A 21038-nucleotide genomic window follows, 5' to 3' on the forward strand; every position below is an offset into this window, starting at 1 on the left:
CCCCCCCCCCTGTAACGTAACACAGAATGATAACCCACTGTGTCTTGCGTAACACTTACGTAAAATGTGCTATATTAAAATATATAGTTGGGACTGCATGTCTGAGATGTGGGTGGGTCGGTGTAGTAGGGTGTAGCTGTATGGAGGAATTGCATGGTAAACCTGTTCTCCAGGCTGTTGTGTGATAAGGAAATAGAGACAATTAGTGAGGAGTGTGGGGCGGGACTACTTTGAATACATCTGTTCCTGGTGGTGACGTTGGAGCTGAGGAGTCAGTAGTTGCAGCTAGCTTCCTTAGAGACCTCCAGACTTGTCACAGGTAAGAGGAATCTGGGGGTGAAGGGGTCTTTAGATGGGGGAGCAGGTTGCATCAGACTTGGGGTACCCCCTAACTCTCTATCTGCTGAAATGTATTCTATTCTCAGCAGAAATATCACATCTATAGAATTGGGCAGACACCAGCCAGCCAACCTCGGCTCCATTCACACCTAGGCGTTTTGTCGCCTGTAGCGCGACGCTATTGCAGCCTGAAATACGCTGGAGGGGTTATTTAACATTGTCGGCTATGGAGATCGTTCACATTTGTCACGGCAAATCGCGGGACAAAATGCCGCAATTTGTCGCGTCAAATCGCGGTAAAATACGCCGCGTTCAGGTGTGAATGCAGCCTAAGAGGAAAATGCTCTGGGCATGTTAGAAAAAGTATTACCATACTGTTGCCTGTCTTTCTATATCAGTCTCATTTAAATCGCATAAACCAAGAGGGTCAGCTGAGCCGAGCGTACATGTTTGGAGCCGAATCATAGGCGCTTGAGACAAATTTGGCTTGTGGCTGCATAGGCGAACGCCCCTTTAATATCTTAACGCACTTTGATGCAAAATGTTTTATTGTTGTAGATCAGTGGTCCTCATAGGCGTGCGCACAGGGTGTGCCAGGGCACACCCTAATCCCCCCTGTGCTGGGCAGATTCCCCCTGCTGCTTGGCTACAGAGAAAGGTACTGGGTAATCTCTGTCCCCAGTAAGGATGAGCTCTGGCGTGTTCGCATAGTACACGTGCAGGAAGTGTGCACGGCGCTGCGCTAATCACAGCCAGGGAGACATTTCATGATCCCTGCAGCAGAGCATCGGGACAATGTCTCCCTGACTGTGATTAGCGCAGCACCGTGCGCACTTCCTGGCGGGCTCTGCACGTGTACTATGCGAACACTCCAGAGCTCATCCTTAGTCCCCAGTCCCTTTCTTTGGCTCCATGCACACTGAAGCTGATAAACTGCAGTTTATTGGCGTTTTGGCTTTTTTTTTTTAAAAGCCCACAAACTGAACTCTATGTTAGCCTATGTGCCCATGCACACCTGGGAGTTTTTTAGTGTTAATGAGCTTTGGAGTTTATTGGCTTTTTTCTGAACCGCCGAAATTTGCGTTAAAAGTGCCATTTTTCAGGCGGGAAAAAGCGATTAAAAACGCTCAAAAACGCTGGTGCCTGCGTTTTTTCGCGTTTTTTTTTATCCATTAAAAAATTAAAAGTAAAAAAAAAAAAAAGCTACACTCAAAAACGTTGATTAAAGCTATTGCAAAAACGCAAAAAAACGTTGAAAGGCTCCCTGCAAAGCTACTGGCGTTTTTTTATAGCTTTTATCAGCTTCAGTGTGCATGGAGCCTCAATCTTTCTTTATCTCAAAAGTAAGACTTTAGGGGCCCGTTTAGACCCCTAACATTTCACTAAAACCCCCAATGGAGAAAATTGTGAAAAAAAAAAATTATTGTGTAAAAAATGATGCAATTGTAAAAATGTAATAATAAAAAAAATATATAAAAAAATTTGACCACTCACACCAACCTCTGCCCTACTGACTTTGTCCACTGCTCTACCGATGCTGTCCATTGCCCTACCGCCCTATATATTTATACATACACGCGCATGTGTGTTTGAGCTTTGGGGTGCACACCCTAATGCAATAGGCTGCGCACACCTATGGTGGTCCTCAACCCTGTCCTCAAGTACCCCCCATGGGCCATGTTTTTCTTTTAAATCAATATCAATGGTATTGATAAGAGCTATTTTATCTAGGGGGAGTTCCCAAAACATGGCCTGTTGGGGGTACTTAAAGTGGAGGTTCACCCAAAAACATAATTTTTAACATTAGATTGAGGCTCATTTTGTGAAGGGGAATCGGGTGTTTTTTTTTTAAATCGAAGCAGTACTTACCGTTTTAGAGAGCGATGTTCTCTGCCGCTTCCGGGTATGGGCTGCGGGACTGGGCGTTCCTATTTGATTGACAGGCTTCCGACGGTCGCATACAGCGCATCACGATTTTCCTAAAGTAGCCGAACGTCGGTGCGCAGGTGCCGTATAGAGCCACACGACGTTCGGCTTCTTTCGGCTACTCGTGACGCGATGTATGCGACCGTCGGAAGACTGTCAATCAAATAGGAACGCCCAGTCCCGAAGACCATACCCGGAAGCGGCGGAGAAGATCGCTCTCTAAAACGGTAAGTACTGCTTCGATTTTAAAAAAAAAAACACCGATTCCCCTTGACAAAATGAGCATCAATCTAATGTTAAAAATAGTTTTTCGGGTGAACTCCCGCTTTAAGGGCTGAGGTTGAACACCACTGCCCTAGACCAGTGGTTCTCAACCCTGTCCTCATACCCACAACAGGCCATGTTTGCAGGTTTTTCCTTTATCTTGCACAGGTGCTTTAAATCAGAGTCCATGGTTTTGGTATTTTGGACAGCTATTTTATCCAAGAGAAATTCCCAAACATGGCCAGTTGGTGGTACTAACAGACAGGGTTGAGAATCACTGCTGTAGAGAATGGGGCCAGATCTAGCCTGTCTGATGTGGGGGGTGTAGTAAAAAGGTCAGGGGGGCAGAAGATGGGAGGGCAGTGTACAGGGGATAGCATTGGGGGCACAACTGAAATCTAGGAGGGGGGCATAGCCCCTTCTCAGCACCTCTCTGGACCTGGCCATGGTAGAGGTTTGTATCATATTCAAGTATACTTAAATCTTCAATCCAAGTGAGAAAAAGAAACCTGCAGTAGATCTCCGCACCCCACACCGCAAGGGTTAAAAGCTTAATAAGTCTAGGAGTGGAGTAATAAGGTGTAAGGTCTGGTACACATCCGATTTTCACAAAGATGCATTTCGTGATGTCACTGAAAAATGTATTAAAGCAGTTGTATACCACTGGAAGTTTTTTTTTTTCTTCCTGCAAGGTAAAGTCATAGGGCCAGATTCAGGTAGGGAGCGCGTATTTGTGTGCGGGCGTAGCGTATCTTATTTACGCTACGCCTCCGCAACTTTGACAGGCAAGTGCAGTATTCACAAAGCACTTGTTCCGTAAGTTGCGGCGGCGTAGCGTAAATTGGCCGGCGTAAGCCCGCCTAATTCAAATGTGTTAGATGTGGGCGTGTTTTATATAAATTAATTGTGACCCCACGTAAATGACGTTTTTTATTAACGGTGCATGCGCCGTCCGTGGATGTATCCCAGTGCACATGCTCCAAATTACGCCGCAACTACTCAATGCTTTCGGCGTGAACGTAACTTACACACAGCCCCATTCACGGACGACTTACGCAAACAACGTATAACGTGAAAAATTCAACGCTGTTCCGACGTCCATACCTAACATTGGTACGCTTCATCTACGCCTCATAGAGCAGGGGTAACTTTACGCCCAAAAAAGCCTTATGTAAACAACGTAAAAAAATGCACCGGGCGCACGTACGTTTGAGAATCGGCGTATCTAGCTCATTACCATATTTGACGTGTAAATCGACGGAAGCGCCACCTAGCGGCCAGCGTAAATATGCAACTTAGATACGACGAGACTTACGCCGGTCGGATCTAAGACAAATCTATGCGTAACTGATTCTAAGAATCGGGCGCATAGATACGACGCCTCACACTCAGAGTTATGACGGGGTAACTCCTTTGAGAATCTGGGCCATAATGTGCTAGTATACATTGCATACTAGCACATTATGTTAAACCTACCTTAAAACAAAGCTGTTGCAGTCGCTACTATTTTCTCTCTTGCTTCCGAGTTCGCAGGCTCCAGCTCTGTGATTGGCCGGAGCCGCGATGACATCACTAGCGCACATGCACGCGGGAGCCGCCGTTCACGGCACAGGACTCGGAAGGAACGGCACCCGTTCCTTCAAAGCGCATGCGCCAGTGATGTCACTGGCTGCATGTAATGAAAATATCTCCTAAACGGTGCACATTTAGGAGATATTTACACTACCTCTAGATAAGCCTTATTATAGGTTTACGTATACTGTAGGTAAATGTCAGCAGAGGGAGATTACTTCCTCTTTAACTTGTATGAAAATTCACAAACAACAAAGACAATTACTGTATACATTGAACGCTACCGTCGGGCCAGTTAAAAAGCGCCACGTGCTTCGCGCAGTAGGGAACCGGCTGTGAAGCCGAAAGGCTTTACTGCTGGTTTCCCTTACCACAAATGGCGGCGGTAGCGCCCGAGAGCCGATCGGAAAATCAGCTGGGGTGCCGACTTTACAGGATCGATGGACAGGTAAGTGTCCTAATATTAAAAGTCAGCATCTACAGTAGTTTCTACTACAATGATGTTTTAATAAACTACTTCATCATTCATGGAATTTGAGAGACTGTCAGGTTTTCCTACATTTATTTTAACTGGAATATACACCTGGATTCACCTGGGTAGAAAATGTGCCAAGCCCAGCATCAGTAAGAATAAATATGGCCTCAGGGTTGGTGGTCAGTAGGAGGCGTAGTGCCCCATTATTAGTATTGGTAGGAGGAATAGTATCCCATCATTGGTATCAGTGGAAAACATAGTGCTCCATTGTTGGCCTCAGTGGGAGGAATAGTGCCCCAAGGGCTGGATAAAGGCTAGCAAAGGGCCACATCTGGCCCTCGAGCCGCAGTTTGGAGACCCCTGCTTCAGAGCCCTGTGCCGTAAACAGTGATTCACTGCATGGGAGTGACATCATCGCGGCTCGCCCACTCAAAGGACAGCAGCCCGTGAACCTGGATCGAAGACCAGGTGAAGATGAAAGCCCTGTCAGCGGTGAAAGCGTGCTGCTGGAGGGCTTTCTTTCAAGGTAAGTCTTTTATAATGTGCTAGTATGTGTTGCCTACATGAGTGACAGTTATCATTCATGGAATGCGTTGAATGTAACCAATTTAGGAAACGGTAAAATCTGTGGGTTTAAAGGGGTTGTAAAGGTAAAAAAAAAAAATCCTAAATATCTTCCTTTACCTTAGTGCAGTCCTCCTTCACTTACCTCATCCCTCGATGTTGCTTTTAAATGTCCTTATTTCTTCTGAGAAATCCTCACTTCCTGTTCTTCTGTCTGTAACTCCACACAGTAATGCAAGGTTTTCTCCCTGGTGTGGAGTGTCGTGCTCGCCCCCTCCCTTGGACTACGGGAGAGTCAGGACGCCCACTAACACAGCTCCTTTCTCTATCTGCAACGTAGAGAGCGTCCTGACTCGCCTGTAGTCCAAGGGAGGGGGCGAGCACGACACTCCACACCAGGGAGAAAGCCTTGCATTACTGTGTGGAGTTACAGACAGAACAGGAACTAAACCCATCAATTCAATTGTTTTTCAAAAGAGTTACATTCAAGGCATTCCGTGGAAAAACTGTCACTTTTGCAAACTGTCAAACTATAAGGCTACTTTCACACTGAGCCGGGGGGGGGGGGGGGGGGGGGGGTTTACCTCTGTTATAGTACCACTTTTCGGCCGCTAGCAGTGCGCTTTTAACCCCCACTAGTGGCCAAATAAAGGATTAAAAGCGCTGCTACCAAACTGTTTTGCAGGCGCTTCGGCAGCGCTGGCCATGTATACACCGCTCCCTCACCGCCCGCTCCCTCACCGCCCGAAAGATGCTGCTTGCAGGAATTTTTGGAACGTCCTGCAAGCGCACCGCCCCAGTGTAAAAGCACTCGGGCTCTCACACTGGGGCTGCAGGGGAGGCATTTTACAGGTGCCATTTTTAGCCCAATAGCACCTGGGAAAAATGCCCCAGTGTGAAAGGGGTCTTAAATGGCTAATCACAGGTGCAGCACCTGTGATTAGCCAGCAGATCAAACAGAGGCTAACATGGCGGCTTTCTTGGCTGTGAAGGATGAGAGGGTTTAGTTCCGCTTTAATACTTCTAGATTGCAAGCTCTTGCGAGCAGGGCCCTCTGATCCCTCCTGTATTGAATTGTATTGTAACTGTACTGTTTGCCCCATGTTGTAAAGCGCTGTGCAAACTGGCGGTGTAGTGTCACTGTTTGCTCCCTATCGCAGAATGCTGCCTAAGTCACGTGGCGGCGAACTGCGCATGCGCAATGCGTTCCAACGGCAAATGTGATGCGTTTCAGGGGATTCACGACACTACCCTTCAGTGAACCCATGACAATTTGTCACAGAAGTGACGTATTACCATACACGGAGCCGGGGGGACAGAGAGAGAGAGAGAGAGAGAGAGAGAGAGACCCATTCAGAGCGACAGAGAAATAGACATATAGAGATACGTAGATACATTCAGAGCGAGAGAGGGATATAGATATAGAGATACTGAGAGAGAAGTGGGGCTCGGGGAGGGGGAATACCTCCCCTATGTGCATTACTTCCGTTATATAAAATATATGTACACGATCTCTCTCTCGCTCTGAATGTATCTCAGTATCTCTATATCTTTATTTCTCTCTCGCTGTGAATGGGTCTCTCTCTCTCTCTCTCTCTCTCTCCCTCCTCTCCCTCCTCTCCGTGTATGGTAATACGTCACTTCCGTGACAAATTGTGATGGTACACTGAAGGGTAGTGTCGTAAATCCCCTGGAACGCATCACATTTGCCGTTGGAGCGCATGCGCAGTTGCCCGTCACGTGACTTCAGCAGCATTCTAGGATAGGCAGCAGAATATGACACTGCAGCGGCACAATATAAATCCTGTATAATAATAATAATAATAATATTATTAATAATACACAAACATTTACTTTTTCCTCACACCTTCTATTTCCTCATACTGGCTTTTCAGAATTAAAAATACAATCAATTAGAGCCTATGTGAAATGTTTAGTACAATTTATGAGGTGCTTGATAGTTTAATAATGGTTTTAAATAAAGGACTTGGTCATAGGGAGACTCCCCCTTCCAAATGAGGGACAGTTGGGAGTTATGTTGTCACCCTAGGTCTGGGACAAGGACCACCAGGTGAAAACAAATGAATAAAAGCCTAAAGAAAGGGAAAAGGTAACCAGCTACGCATTCAAGTACTATAAACCTGCAATATTTTTTATTTTATGTGCGTTTATTGTACAACACGACTATCCACCAAAAACATGGCCGCCGCTGCTACGTGGAGGCGACATGTGACGTCATATGTACGCGGCGAACCCGGAAGCAAGTTGCGGGTTGTCATTAGAAATAAGTGTCCGGGGGAGGGCGCTCACGTGTTGGGTGTCCCGGCAGGTGTCGGGGGGTTGGGTGAGGAGGACTGACTTTCTTCTCTGATGCTTCTTCTACTTTGTATGACTGAGCTGCTGCCGTGTTTGCTGTCTGCTCTCCTTCTTCTTCCTCCTCTGTGTATGTCTCATGTGTGCTGACCTTGCCTGTGTTCACCATGTACAGGACTCTGAAACGCTCCAGCATCCTGAGGATGGCGCTAGAAGGGGAAGGAGAGACGGAGAAGGGGGGCCGGGAGTCCTTCCTGATCACATCACTGAAGATTGCCATGGTGGTCGCGCTCTATTGGTTCGTCTCCATCACCATGGTCTTCCTCAACAAGTACCTGCTGGACAGTCCATCCCTCAAGCTGGACGCCCCGATCTTCGTCACCTTCTACCAGTGTGTGGTCACCGTCCTCCTGTGTAAGACCCTCGGCCTGCTCACCATGGTCATCCCCACCCACATGCTGGAGTTCCCCTCCATACGTTTCGACCTCAAAGTCCTGCGCAGCGTGCTGCCCCTCTCCGTCGTCTTCATCGGTATGATCACCTTCAACAACCTGTGCCTCAAGCACCTCGGGGTGGCCTTCTACACGGTGGGCCGGTGCCTCAGTACCGTCTTCAACGTCCTGCTGTCCTACATCATGCTGAAGCAGACCACGTCCCTCTACGCCCTGCTGTCCTGCGGGGTCATCCTTGGTAAGCCTTGCCGCAAGAGCTCACTTAAAGCGTGCATAGCGATGAAGGTTTTTTCAGGGGTTAGAACCTCTGTTGGGTTTTTATGTCTTTGTCAATGCTGGGTGTCCTAATACCTTTTGACACCGGTACTCTGTTCCTCGCTGACCATTTGGTGACGGGACTCTCTGCCCCGGTGACTATTGGCATCCAACATTTTGAGGTATGCAACAGGGAATCTTCCAACGGGACTCTTTTTGCCCCGGTGACCATTATGGCAACGGGACCCTTTTTCCCTTTTTTTTGCCCCGGTGACCATTATGGCAACTGGACTCTTTTTGCCCTGGTGACCATTATGGCAACTGGACTCTTTTTGCCCCGGTGACCATTATGGCAACTGGACTCTTTTTGCCCCGGTGACCATTATGGCAACGGGACTCTTTTTTTGTCCCGGTGACCATTATGGCAACGGGACCCTTTTTTTGTCCCGGTGACCATTATGGCAACGGGACCCTTTTTTTGTCCCGGTGACCATTATGGCAACGGGACCCTTTTTTTTTTGTCCCGGTGACCATTATGGCAACGGGACCCTTTTTTTGCCCCGGTGACCATTATGGCAACGGGACTCTGTATAAAGTTAGATATCTGTGCTAACCCATGTAGTGATAGTGAGACAGGTGCTGCTGTTTAAGATGGGCTGAATACTCGGCTAATAGTAAATGTCTATGGGATAAAATACTCTTTGCCCTGGTGACATTGAGCCAATGAGACCCCTTGCCCCGGTGATCATTTTGGCAAGGACACCCCTTGCCCCGGGGACCATTTGCATTCAACATTTTGAGGTTTCAATGCAACAGGAAATCTTCCAACGGGACGCCTTGCCCCGGTGACCATTGAGGCAACGGGACGCCTTGCCCCGGTGACCATTGAGGCAATGGGGGACGCCTTGCCCCGTTGACTATTGAGGCAATGGGGGACGCCTTGCCCCGTTGACCATTGAGGCAATGGGGGACGCCTTGCCCCGGTGACCATTGAGGCAATGGGGGACGCCTTGCCCCGGTGACCATTGAGGCAATGGGGGACCCCTTGTCCCGGTGACCATTGGCATCCAACATTTCAAGGTGTCAATGCAACAGGAAATCTTCCAACAGGGACACTTTTTGCAGTGACACTTCTCAAAGAGAGCTCTTCCCTTGCTTTGAGAACTTCTTTTAACTTCCTGTTATGCTTTTATACAGGAAGTGAAGGAAAATCATCCTAAATAGATAAGGGGGGGGGGACGACACCATAGAAGGGTTTTAGAGCTGTAAAGGCAAAACTTTTTTTTTTTTCTGTGTCTGATCAGTTAAAGCGGGGGTTCACCCTAAAAAAAAATTCTAACATTGCATGGAGCCGACCTATGAGACCGACAGTATGCTGCTGTTGTTGTTTGTTTTTTTTTGTTTTTTTTTCTTGTGTACATACCTTTTTAGGGCGTTTTTTTTTTTTTTTTTTTTTTTTTTAACCCCCGGCTTTCCCGCGGGAGTGGGCATTCCTAATCACAGGCTGTGATTGACGTGCTTCCGACCGGCGCATACTGCGCGTCACGAGTTGCCAAAAGAAGCCGAACGTCTCTGCGCAGGCGCCGTATAGAGCCGCACCGACGTTCGGCTTCTTTCGGCAACTCATGACGCGCAGTATGCGCCGGGGCGGAAGCACGTCAATCACAGCCTGTGATTAGGAACGCCCACTCCCGTGGGAAAGCCGGGGGGGTGAAAATCGCCCTAAAATGGTATGTTAGTATGAAAAAACAGCATACTGTCGGTCTCATGGGTCGGCTCCATGCAATGTTAGAATTTTTTTTTTAGGGTGAACCCCCGCTTTAAGAGCTGGAAAATGTTCGATCGATATATAATATACATTTTTTTTTTTTTTTTTTTTTTAAATGCCCATCTGTGAACAAGGATCCCCATTGGAGGATTTCTTCTTCATTCCTGTGATGCTGTCGGCTGTAAGAAACTGTCATCAGAACAATAGAGTGTGAATACTCCCAGCAGGGACAGACGGCAGTAAAAACATGTTTTTTACTCTTTGACTCTATTCATATTTTTTATTTTTACGTTTTGGATATATATATATATATATATATATATATATATATATATATATATATATATATATATATATATATATATATATATATATAAATACCGTGTTTCCCCAAAAATAAGCCCGGGTCTTATATTAATTATGCCAACAAAAGACACAGTAGGGCTTATTTTCGGGGTAGGTCTTACCATGTAATGTGCTGTCTTCTCTCTCCCTCCCTGCCTGCCAGGAATCCCCAGTGTGAACTGAGTTAAAATGCTTGTAAAAATCCTCTAATCCCCTCTATTACAGTATAGGTCTTATTTTTGGGGAAACGGGGTGTGTATATATATATATATTTTATATTTCTCCATAAGTTTTCTCCAGTCTAAGTTAGACTATGCATTCCAAGGACTCTTTTTCTATCTGCTTAAGACTTCTGGTTTTCATCCAGGCTTAGCTGTCGTGCACAAGGACACCCCTGCAGAGTTTATTGATGATGATGATGATGATGATGATGTCTGGTCACCTATAAAGTTTGGGTGCAGAGTTTAAAGCTGATCAGTCTCTCTCTGTGCCTACTGACCTATCTAATATATCTGATATACGGGTTCTACAGCATTCATTCAATGCCCCACCTGTCATTCAGTTAGTAGTTCAAGTAGAAGCAAAGTTCACTGGTGGGGTGAATTTTTATTGATAGTTCCAGACACCTCACTGCGGGCACCACCATCGTCCTCTCTAGTGCTGATTTCTCTGCAGTGTTCTTGTCAGTTGTGGGCGGGGCTTGTTGGCACCTGATTGGGAATTCTAGCAGCACTGTATGCCAGATTTTAAATATTTTTTTTTTTTTATTTTTTTTTATCTGCTTTCCCGTTGCATGTTTCCTCGCCTCCTGTTTTGTGAAAGGTTGTCTCTAGATCAGAAAGTGAGGGGAAATCTCTCTGAGAACTGGAAAGCAGTAAAACCTGACAGGGCTTCTAACCTTACTCCTATTCTTTTCAAAACTAAAAAAAAAAAAAAAGTTTTGGATGTACACTATATTGTCAAAAGTATTGGGACGCCTGCCTTTACACACATGAACTTTAATGGCATCCCAGTCTTGGTCCGTAGGGTTCAATTATTGAATTGGCCCACCCTTTGCAGCTATAACAGCTTCAACTCTTCTGGGAAGGCCGTCCACAAGGTTTAGGAGTGTGTCTGTGTGGGAAAGGCAAATAATTTAATGAACAAAATGTCTACTAATCTACAAATGTAGCTCAGTGCCAACTGTAGGCGCAGCTCTCTGCAAACATTTAATATTAAAAATAAGCGCATCCTTCACAGGATGCAAATAATTGAACTACCTGGTTTTAAAGGAGTTCTCTAAGCTAAAACTTTTAACCCCCGCTGTGCCCGGGCTGTAAAACTATACAAAATAAACTTTCACTTACCTGCCTACGATCCCCCGTTGTTCCGATATCGCCGTCCCGGTCTCTTCCGCTTCCTGGGGGTCGGTGACTCACAGTGCGCTTAGCCTATCAGCGGCCGCAACGGGACATTGCTGCGGCCGCTGATAGGCTGAGCACACTGTGAGTCACCGACCCCCAGGAAGTGGAAGAGACCGGGACGGCGATATCGGAACAACGGGGGATCGTAGGCAGGTAAGTGAAGGTTTATTTTGTATAGTTTTACAGCCCGGGCACAGCGGGGGTTAAAAGTTTTAGCTCAGAGAACTCCTTTAATAAAGGATCACTAAAGGAATTTTTTTTTTCTTTAGCTAAATAGCTTCCTTTACCTTACTGCAGTCGTGGTTTCATGTCCTTATTGTTCGTTTTTACTTTGAAGTTGCTGTAATTCTGCTGTGATCTCCACACTTCCTGGTTGTCAGCTCCCAGTATGATGGTTATAAGGAGCCATTCTCACGGTGGTCTAAGCTGTCATTACTGTGTGTCTAAAACTCCTCAGAACCAATCGGATGCATTTTAAAAACAAAACACTGCCCTGGATTTGTTTGTTTTTGTTCTGTGTGTCTCTCTAGTTCACAGGAACATGAAACCAGTTTAAAAGTGAAACTAACTTGCATGTACATTATATGATTGGTTTTTATCTATTTGTAATCATTTTTAAAAGGAATCGGTTAACTTTTATGTCTCTATACCAGTGATGGCGAACCTTGGCACCCCAGATGTTTTGTAACTACATTTCCCATGATGCTCATGCACTCTTCAGTGCAGTTGAGCATCATGGGAAGTGTAGTTCCAAAACATCTGGGGTGCCAAGGTTCGCCATCACTGCTCTATACCCTGTAAACAGTCATTTCAGCAAAAAACATTTTTTTCCTTTAGTGACCCTTTAAGTTGTCATTGAAAGAAGATTCTATTTAATAGCAGAAGCAAACGTTTTCAATCTTCCTAAATCTTTCTTTCAAGGAATCCCTGATGATCCCTCCTTGTTCTGGCACTTTCTGTTATAGCGTGACAACTACGCTATACTACCGAAAGTATTTACCAAAAATATGTAGCAGATTAGGGTATATATTGGCCTAAATTGATGAAGAAATTTGATTTTGTTTCAAAAAACGTTTTAATCGGATATGAATTTTATCAGAAATTAAAAATAATTGTCGGTGATCAAATACCACCAAAAGAAAGCTCTTTGTGGGGGGGGAAGAAAATATATTATTTTGGTACAGCATTGCATGACTGCACAATTGTCAGTTAAAATAACAGTGCCATATTGCAAATTAACGGCCTGGTAAATCGTCAATTGGTTAAATGGCGGTCAGGAGGTTATTTAACCACTTGAGAGCCACGCTATAGACGAAAGACGTCCACAGCGCGGCTCTCAAGTGGCGAGTGGACATCCTGTTGACATTTCCCGTGCGCGCCGCAGGGGAAACAATGTGCCCGGCGCATCGCTGAGAAGCCAATGCGTGTGCCTGGCGGCCGCGATGTCCGCCAGCTACCCGCGATCGGCGGTGACAGCAGGGACGTGGAGCTCTGTGTGTAAACACAGAGATCCATGTCCTGTCAGGGAGAGGGGAAACCGATCTGTGTCTCTTGTACATAGGGACACAGCATCGGTCACCTCCCCCCACACAGTTAGAACACACCCAGGATACACATTTAACCCCTTCCTCACCCCTAGTGTTAACCCCTTCCCTGCCAGTCACATTTATACAGTAATTAGTGAATTTTTATAGCACTGATCGCTGTATAAATGTGAATGGTCCCAAAATTGTGTCAAAAGTGTCCGATATGTCCGCAATATCGCAGTCCTGACAAAAAAAAACGCAGATCGCCGCCATTACTATTAAAAAAATAAATCATAAATCTATCCCCTATTTTGTAGGCGCTATAACTTTTGCGCAAACCAATCAATATACGCTTATTGCGATTTCTTATTTTTGTAAAAAAAAAAAAAAAAGAGGACAATATGTAGAAGAATACGTATCGGCCTAAACTGAGGGAAATTTTTTTTTTTTTTAAATGGGATATTATAACAAAAAGTAAAACATATTGTGTGTGTTTTTTTTTTTTTTCAAAATTTTCTTTTTTTTTTTTAATTTTTTTTTAATTTTTTTTTGTTTTGTTTTGCTTATAGAATAAAAAATAAAAACCGCAATGATGATCAAATACCACCAAAAGAAAGCTCTATTTGTGGGGGAAAAAAATCATAATGTAATTTGGGTACAGTGTTGTATGACACTTTTGTCATTCAAAATGCTTCAGCGCTGAAAATTGGTCTGGGCACGAAGGGGGTTTAAGTGCCCAGTAATGAAGTGGTTAAAGTAATATTAATATTGATAGCCTTGGCACAGTTGTGTTGTTTCCAGCTTGTATTAATATTTAATTGATTTTGATTTTACATGTTTTTCTCATCACCTTCTTACCTCCGCAGGTGGCTTCTGCCTCGGCATAGACCAAGAGGGCGCGGAAGGCACCTTGTCCTGGGCTGGAATATTTTATGGCGTCCTGGCCAGCCTGTGCGTTTCCCTGAACGCCATTTACACCAAAAAGGTCCTTCCTGCCGTTGATGGCAGCATCTGGCGCCTGACCTTCTACAACAATGTCAATGCTTGCATCCTCTTCCTGCCCCTGCTGCTGGTGTTCGGAGAGGTCGGCACCCTCATGGCATTTGACAAGCTGGACTCTTTGTACTTTTGGGGTATGATGACTCTGGGTGGGGTTTTCGGCTTTGCTATAGGGTACGTCACAGGACTACAGATTAAATTCACCAGCCCCTTGACTCACAACATCTCGGGAACGGCAAAGGCTTGCGCTCAGACCGTGCTGGCCATTATTTACTACCAGCAGGTGAAGACTGTGTTGTGGTGGACCAGTAATATCATGGTACTTGGAGGCTCTTTCTCCTACACATGGGTGAAGGGGTTGGAGCTGAAGAAGACACAAGATCAGCCTGGGCAGACTAATAGTACTGAGGAAAAAAGCCCTGCTGGGGTTTAATAATCCACCGTTCAGACTGAATATGGACCAATAGATATCGGACTAGTGAGCATCAAATGTGAAAAATTGTGCAGCCGTCTATGGACGGCTTAGAAGTTGTCATGCTCTAGTGCTTCAAAAACCTGCCGATCTGTAACATCTACCTAAACCTTTATAAGGACTTTATATTTAAAGGGTCAGCCCCCCCCCATACTGGTCATACAGTATTGAGTGCATTCCACTGTGCTGAAAATCCTGCCAGCGTCATACTTTTTAGGGTTGCAGCAGCGAGGGTCCATTCACACCATTTTGCAAGTTATAACTTGTGTTACTGTGCATGGTCTTTATGCACTGCAAATGTATGGTGAGTTGCAATGCAATCTTATTTGTATTTGTATTATCTAGTGCAAAAGCTCTGTGCATTTTTCATGCCTCAATGAACCTCCACACCAGAAAATGCTGGCATCCAAGTAAAAACGATATGGTGCGGATGATCCCTGAGGTGTGCTCTTCATGGTTTATGGCTCCACTGAGCCCAGTAGAAGGTTGGCACACTCTCTTAATTCTATAGGTAAAGAACTCCAAATCTTTCTTTCTTTTTTGTTAGCATAGGACAAAGGGCTCCAAACTATGGCCCTCCAGTTGCTCAGGAACTACAATTCCCATCATGCCTAGTCATGTCTGTGAATGGCGAAGAGTTTTGCAATTCCTCATGGGACGTGTAGTTCTGCAACAGTTGGAGGGCCATTGTTTGGAGATCCCTGGCATAGGAAATGGTTAAAGTGGTTGTAAAGGCAGAGGGTTTTAATTTATTTTTTGATTTAACCTTACTGCAGGTAAAAAAAACTTCTGCGTTGACCTCCCTTCGCATACCCCCCCCCCCCCAAAGAAACCTGAGCCCGATCTTAATCCAGTGATGTGCACAAGAGCTGTGGCTCTCTGCTGTCCTCGTACCTCATTGGCTCAAATACAGCAGAAGACACCATTGGCTCCTCCTGCTGTCAGCCACAGCCAGTGGTGAGTGATCGGGGGGGCGGCCGAGCCCCGCTCTGTGTTTTATAGACACACACAGTGCAGCTTGGAAGTGAGCATGCACAGGTGCCCCCATAGCGAGCTGCTTGCAAAACCATTGTTACAGAGCAGGTAAGTATAACCTGTTTGTAAACTTTGCACAGCATCTGTTTGTTATTGTAATAAAATAAAATAAAAATTGCAAAAAAAAAAGTTTCCCTTTGCAGTGGGGCTGTCCCGACACTGCATGGGTGAACCGCTCATTTTTGTCTGGGGGGTTAGAGGAAGCTTATACTCGCTCCACCTGCAAATGGTGCTCCCCCATGATCCAGCGTGAACTGTTCCTGACGTCCTCCCGTCCAGAGCAGGTCTATGGGTGTGATGGCAACAGGAACAGTCCACTGCACAAGGGGGGGGGGGTGTCTTGTGCAGGGAGGGTTGGAGAATTGTGCCTCGTTTCCACTGAGTGGATCGGTTCGGGTCGGTACAGTTTGGAAGGGTTGGAATGGTCCGGCCTATTCAGGTGAGCGATTCCACTGCAAGTCGGACAGTCGGGGGCCATACAGGGTTTAGAAAAAACTGCCTAGTGTGTCCACCAATCAGTGGAATGTATTGTAGCTCCGCCCTAACCAAACTACCATTTTCTATAACCCCACGTCTGAAGCAGGACCCAGAATGGTGCGGTATGATTTGGTTGTATGGGCCGCTTTCATAATGGAAACGCTCAAAATGGCGTACTGTACCAAACCGATCTGCTCAGTGGAAACGAGGCATTAGACAAGTATATCTCCGTTATCCATTCACCACCAGTCTAACCTTCTATTCAGGGACACTGGAAGGCTCTAACCTTCAGTTTATACTGCCACCTAACTACAGGAGGATTAGACACTGGCGAACAAAAATCAAGACTGTTCTCTATGTCGCTGGTAGAGCTTGCCTCCTCCATTGCAGCTCTCCAGCATAGCCATCCTCAGCCGGGATGCATCTGACCCCACGTGGCTGGACGTGTTTGGTGTAGGGTGCTATCCAGACTTCTATCTGGTGAAAGTTGGCTGTGGAGATCTAGAGCTGCTGCCATTGATTCAGCACTTGCCTTGTTTCTGAAGACTCGCTTTGGGAGTAAGTCGGTCGGGCCAAGCCATAGGGACTACTTCAGTTACATAGGTTGTGGGCACCTTTTACTATTCTCAGTTTTTCTGCTGTTGAGGGAACAGTCAGTCTGTTAGACAAGGTGGCTTTGAGTGTCCAGATGTTACAGAAGTTTGGCTGGATCCTGAACCTTCAGAAACGAACATCACGGCAGTAGTGCCCATCCATCGGTGAGAAACGAAGCCTTGCAGCAATGAGAGGTAGATCCGGTCCTGGGCAGATGGGCTTCTTATGCACCATGTGCTGATGACGTCGTCCATCGGCAGGTTTTCAGTGACCTCAGGGAGGTGGGTGGGCCAGGTCTTGTAATTGAAGGTGTTCCTGGGAAGGGCACCCCCCCCCCCCCGCCTCATTTATATACATGTCTTACCTGTGCTCCCTGGCAGATTTATGTTTCTCCACAGCCAGTGCTGAGTCCGGCTCTGTTGGCAACCCAGGATATTTTTGACATTACTCCCCAGGTCATGTGACTGTGCTCTAGCCCACGCCTGTCACAGGGGAGCAGGCAGGGCCGGCCCTATAATGGGACCGGGTGGTACCATGGGTACCAGGCGGCACTTTTAGGGGGGCAGCATACTAACGCCCGCCAGCCAGCCCATTCCGCCTACTCCGCTGCATGTGAGGAGCACGGCGCCGGGCTGCCTGTGAGGACACTCGCAGAGGGGGGGGGGAGCAGTCAGCAAGTGAGCGGGCAGGCGCCACTGCCTGTGAGGAGCCCGGCGCCGCTGCTGTTAGTGGTGACAGGAGCGGGTGGGCAGAACATTGATATATACATGTATAGAGCCATGACACGTCCTTTTACACTCCTATACACATGTATAGAGCCCTGACAGGTCCTTTTGTACTCCTTTATACATGTATAGAGCCATGACAGGTCCTCCTTATACTCCGTTATACATGTATAGAGCCATGACGGGTCCCCTTTAGTTATCATGATATAAAATAATGAATTTGGGGGCCTTTTGGTGGGCATGATTTTTGGGGGGGGGGGGGGCAGCATTTCACAATGTCTTGGACCGGCACTGGGAGCAGGTCCCTTGCTCCTCAATACCAAAGTGCTGGGTATCCTTACTAGCTGCAGATGCAAGGGGAGCATGGGTAATGCAAGTATGAGAGGGCTGGAGAATGTTCTTCTTAAGCTTCGTACACCCGATCGGATCCGTGCAATTTTGTGCGAAGGGTCGTTGGCCATGAACTTGTTCTGCATACAGATGGCAGAACTTTTTCAGCCAACATACACAAAATTACATGTTTTTTCTGCTCTTTAGCGCCAGCCTTTGAACAACTTCTGCTAATGTTGTCTTATGGTTAGCATTGGTTCGGAGCATGCGTGTTTGTACGTTTTGGATTTTAGTCCGACGGAACACATTTGTTGCCGGAAAATATGAGATCATTTGTTGTCGGAAATTCCGACAATTGTCCGACGGAGCGTACAAACGGTTGTATTATACGACGAAAACCCTGCCATCACACGATTGTCGGAAAATCTGATTGTGTGTACGAGCGTTTAGCCTTACAGGCACAAGGTGACATTGGGATGTGATTTACTAAAACTGTAGAGTGCAATATCTGGTGCAGCTCTGCATAGAAACCAATCGGCTTCCAGATTTGTTTGTCAAAGCTTGATTGATCAAGCTTAAAGCGGAGGTTCACCCTAAAAACATTTTTCGAACATTACATTGTGCTCACTTCCAACATTGACAGTATGCTGATTTTTTATTTTACATACTGTCGTATAGCTATTCCCCCCCCCCCCCCCGGCTTCCGGGTAATGGGCGTTCCTATGCAGAGGCTAAGTGATTGATGTGATAACAAAAACTTCCCCCCGGAGCATAAGGCGCGTCACGCGTTTCCGAAAGAAGCCGAACTGCAAGTCGGCTCTATATTGCGCCTGCGCACCGATTTTCGGCAACTCGTGACGCGCCTTATTTCCCCCAGGGGGGAAGTTTTTGTCATCGCATCAATCACTTAGCCGCTGCATAGGAACGCCCACTCCCGCGGGATCCACTACCCGGAAGCCGGAGGGGGGGGGGGGGGGAAAAGCTATACGACGGTATGTACAGCAAAAAAATAATTAAAATCGGCATGCTGTCAATGTTGGAAGTGAGCACAATGTAATATTAGAAAGATGTTTTTAGGGTGAACCTCCGCTTTAAGTTAGGAGATGGTTGGCTACCATAACGGCTGCACCAGATTTTGCACGCTACGGTTTTAGTAAATCTCCCCTTTTTTGTCTCCTTTTTAAAGCAGTTGTGTACCCTCAGGGAAAAAAAATTATGCATACTAGCTCATTATGAAATACTTACCTTAGAACGAAGTTACCGTATCGCAGGCCGGTCCATGCCGAGGGAGCTGACATTTTGCCCTCTGCTTGTCTTCCGGGTTCGCAGCTCTGGCGCTGTGAGTGTCCGGAGCCGCGATGACGTCGCTCCGGCAGACCTTCAGCCGGGCATTCACAGCGCATGCGCCGCTAATGCATGCAAAGTGAATATCTCCTGTACAGGTTTAGGAGATATTAATTTTAAGTTGCAGTATATAAGGACATGAGCACCGAAAATCCCGGCAAGGCTTCCTGGCCAGACAGAAAAATGATTGCTGGCTATGAAAGGCCTCTGGTCACTCTGAATAAAAACTTTCCTATAATTTGTGATGGTGGAGATTTTACTAAATAATGAAGTTTAGAGGATTAATAATATGTATATGATCTAAACCAGACGCCTAGAATAAGATGGTGGTGGCCACTGTGCATTAAAGGGGTTGTAAAGGATTTTTTTTTCCTAAATAGCTTCCTTTACCTTAGTGCAGTCCTCCTTCACTTACCTCATCCTTCCATTTTGCTTTTAAATGTCCTTATTTCCTCTGATAAATCCTCACTTCCTGTTCTTCTGTCTGTAACTCCACACAGTAATGTGAGGCTTTCTCCCTGGTGTGGAGTGTCGTGCTCGCCCCCTCCCTTGGACTATAGGAGAGTCAGTACGCCCACTAACACACAGCTCCTTTCTCTATCTGCAACGAAGAGAGCGCCCTGACTCTCCGGTAGCTATTTAGGGGAAAAAAATGTACCTTTACAACCCCTTTAAGTCATTAAAGCTGAACCCCCAGGTACACTTCCCTTAAACATATATTTACCAATGGCCACAAAGGATATAAATCCACTTTGTGTGCCCCAAAATGTATTTAAAACCCCCCAGATATTACCTTGTAATAGTAGAAGTAACTTGTGTCTGTGTGTTGCACAGAAAGCAGATCTGTGGGAGGGATCCAGCAGGCTCCACCCATTACAGGCTGCCTGCTGAAAACGACAGGAGGGGGCGGAGACAAGACCAGTCTCCCTGCATGAGGAGAGAGAGCAGCAGTGAGCGGTCTTTATTACAGGAAGCTCCTGCACAGAGGTCAGTTTTCGTACTGGATAATTGCACTGATCTGGAAGAAATGTACGAAGCACACCGAGATTCAAAGAGGAATACACAGGACTCTTGTATTTAGACAATATATTCCGATCCTGGAGATTAGCTTTAAGCAATCCTGAAAATGTAATATTTTTGTATAGATAACCTATTTGTTACATGTCTCCTGTTAATTCAGGGATCCCCAAACTACGGCCCTCCAGCTGTTGCGGAACTACACATCCCATGAGGCATTGTAAAACTCTTTCACAGACATGACTAGGCATGATGGGAATTGTAGTTCCTGAACAACTGGAGGGCCGTAGTTTGAAGACCCCAGTGTTAATTGAAAACAAATTTAGCCAGATGCCGATGTTCGTATTTGTTGAGATCGCCAATGGATTGATGTCGATGGTTTTTACCATCTTTAGAGTTCTATTTAATCGTACTGAGCGTTAGATTTGATTACAATACTGTGTTTTACAATCCTATTTAATTGTATCTACGTTTGATTTCAACACAATATTTGTTAATATGCAGAAATCACTTTTTGTGAAAATGATCCTAAAAAAATTTTTGTATGGCATAAATGGGAGGAATTGTTGTATTGGTGACTATTTAATGTAGCGTCATTCCAAAAATCGGGGCTGTGTGTGTGTGTATATGTATATATATATGTGTGTGTGTGTGTGTGTGTATGTATGTATGTGTGTATGTATGTATGTATGTGTATATATATATGTATGTGTATATATATATATATATATATGTATATATATATATATATATATATATATATATATATATATATATATATATATATATATATATATATAATCATTCACTAAGATAAGTGAAAATGTACTTTTAACAAGCAAC

General features: G+C 45.7%; 1 protein-coding gene across 3 annotated transcripts; it reads left to right on the forward strand.

Moving 5' to 3' along the window:
- The first annotated feature begins 211 nt into the window (after positions 1-211).
- SLC35C1 (solute carrier family 35 member C1) lies at positions 212-15161 on the forward strand. Of its 3 annotated transcripts, none has more exons than XM_040328162.1 (3): positions 212-319; positions 7629-8143; positions 14069-15161. In XM_040328162.1, exons 2-3 carry the CDS (start codon positions 7657-7659, stop codon positions 14632-14634), a joined length of 1053 nt encoding a protein of 350 aa, XP_040184096.1. In that variant the 5' UTR covers positions 212-319; positions 7629-7656; the 3' UTR covers positions 14635-15161. The 3 variants fall into 3 exon arrangements, with proteins under 3 accessions (XP_040184096.1, XP_040184095.1, XP_040184094.1); XM_040328161.1 differs by lacking the exon at positions 212-319 and adding an exon at positions 7386-7484; XM_040328160.1 differs by lacking the exon at positions 212-319 and having other exon boundaries at positions 7491-8143.
- The last annotated feature ends 5877 nt before the right edge of the window (positions 15162-21038 follow it).

The sequence above is a fragment of the Rana temporaria genome, chromosome 11 (assembly GCF_905171775.1).
Source record: "Rana temporaria chromosome 11, aRanTem1.1, whole genome shotgun sequence".
In the NCBI taxonomy this organism is placed as follows: Eukaryota; Metazoa; Chordata; class Amphibia; order Anura; family Ranidae; genus Rana; species Rana temporaria.

Bases quoted from the DNA above. Each gene is read 5' to 3' on its own strand.
- SLC35C1 (XM_040328160.1), top strand. From the start codon at position 7,621: ATGTACAGGACTCTGAAACGCTCCAGCATCCTGAGGATGGCGCTAGAA. The intron at 8,144-14,068 runs GTAAGCCTTGCC...TTACCTCCGCAG, and splicing joins GTCCTGCGGGGTCATCCTTG to GTGGCTTCTGCCTCGGCATA.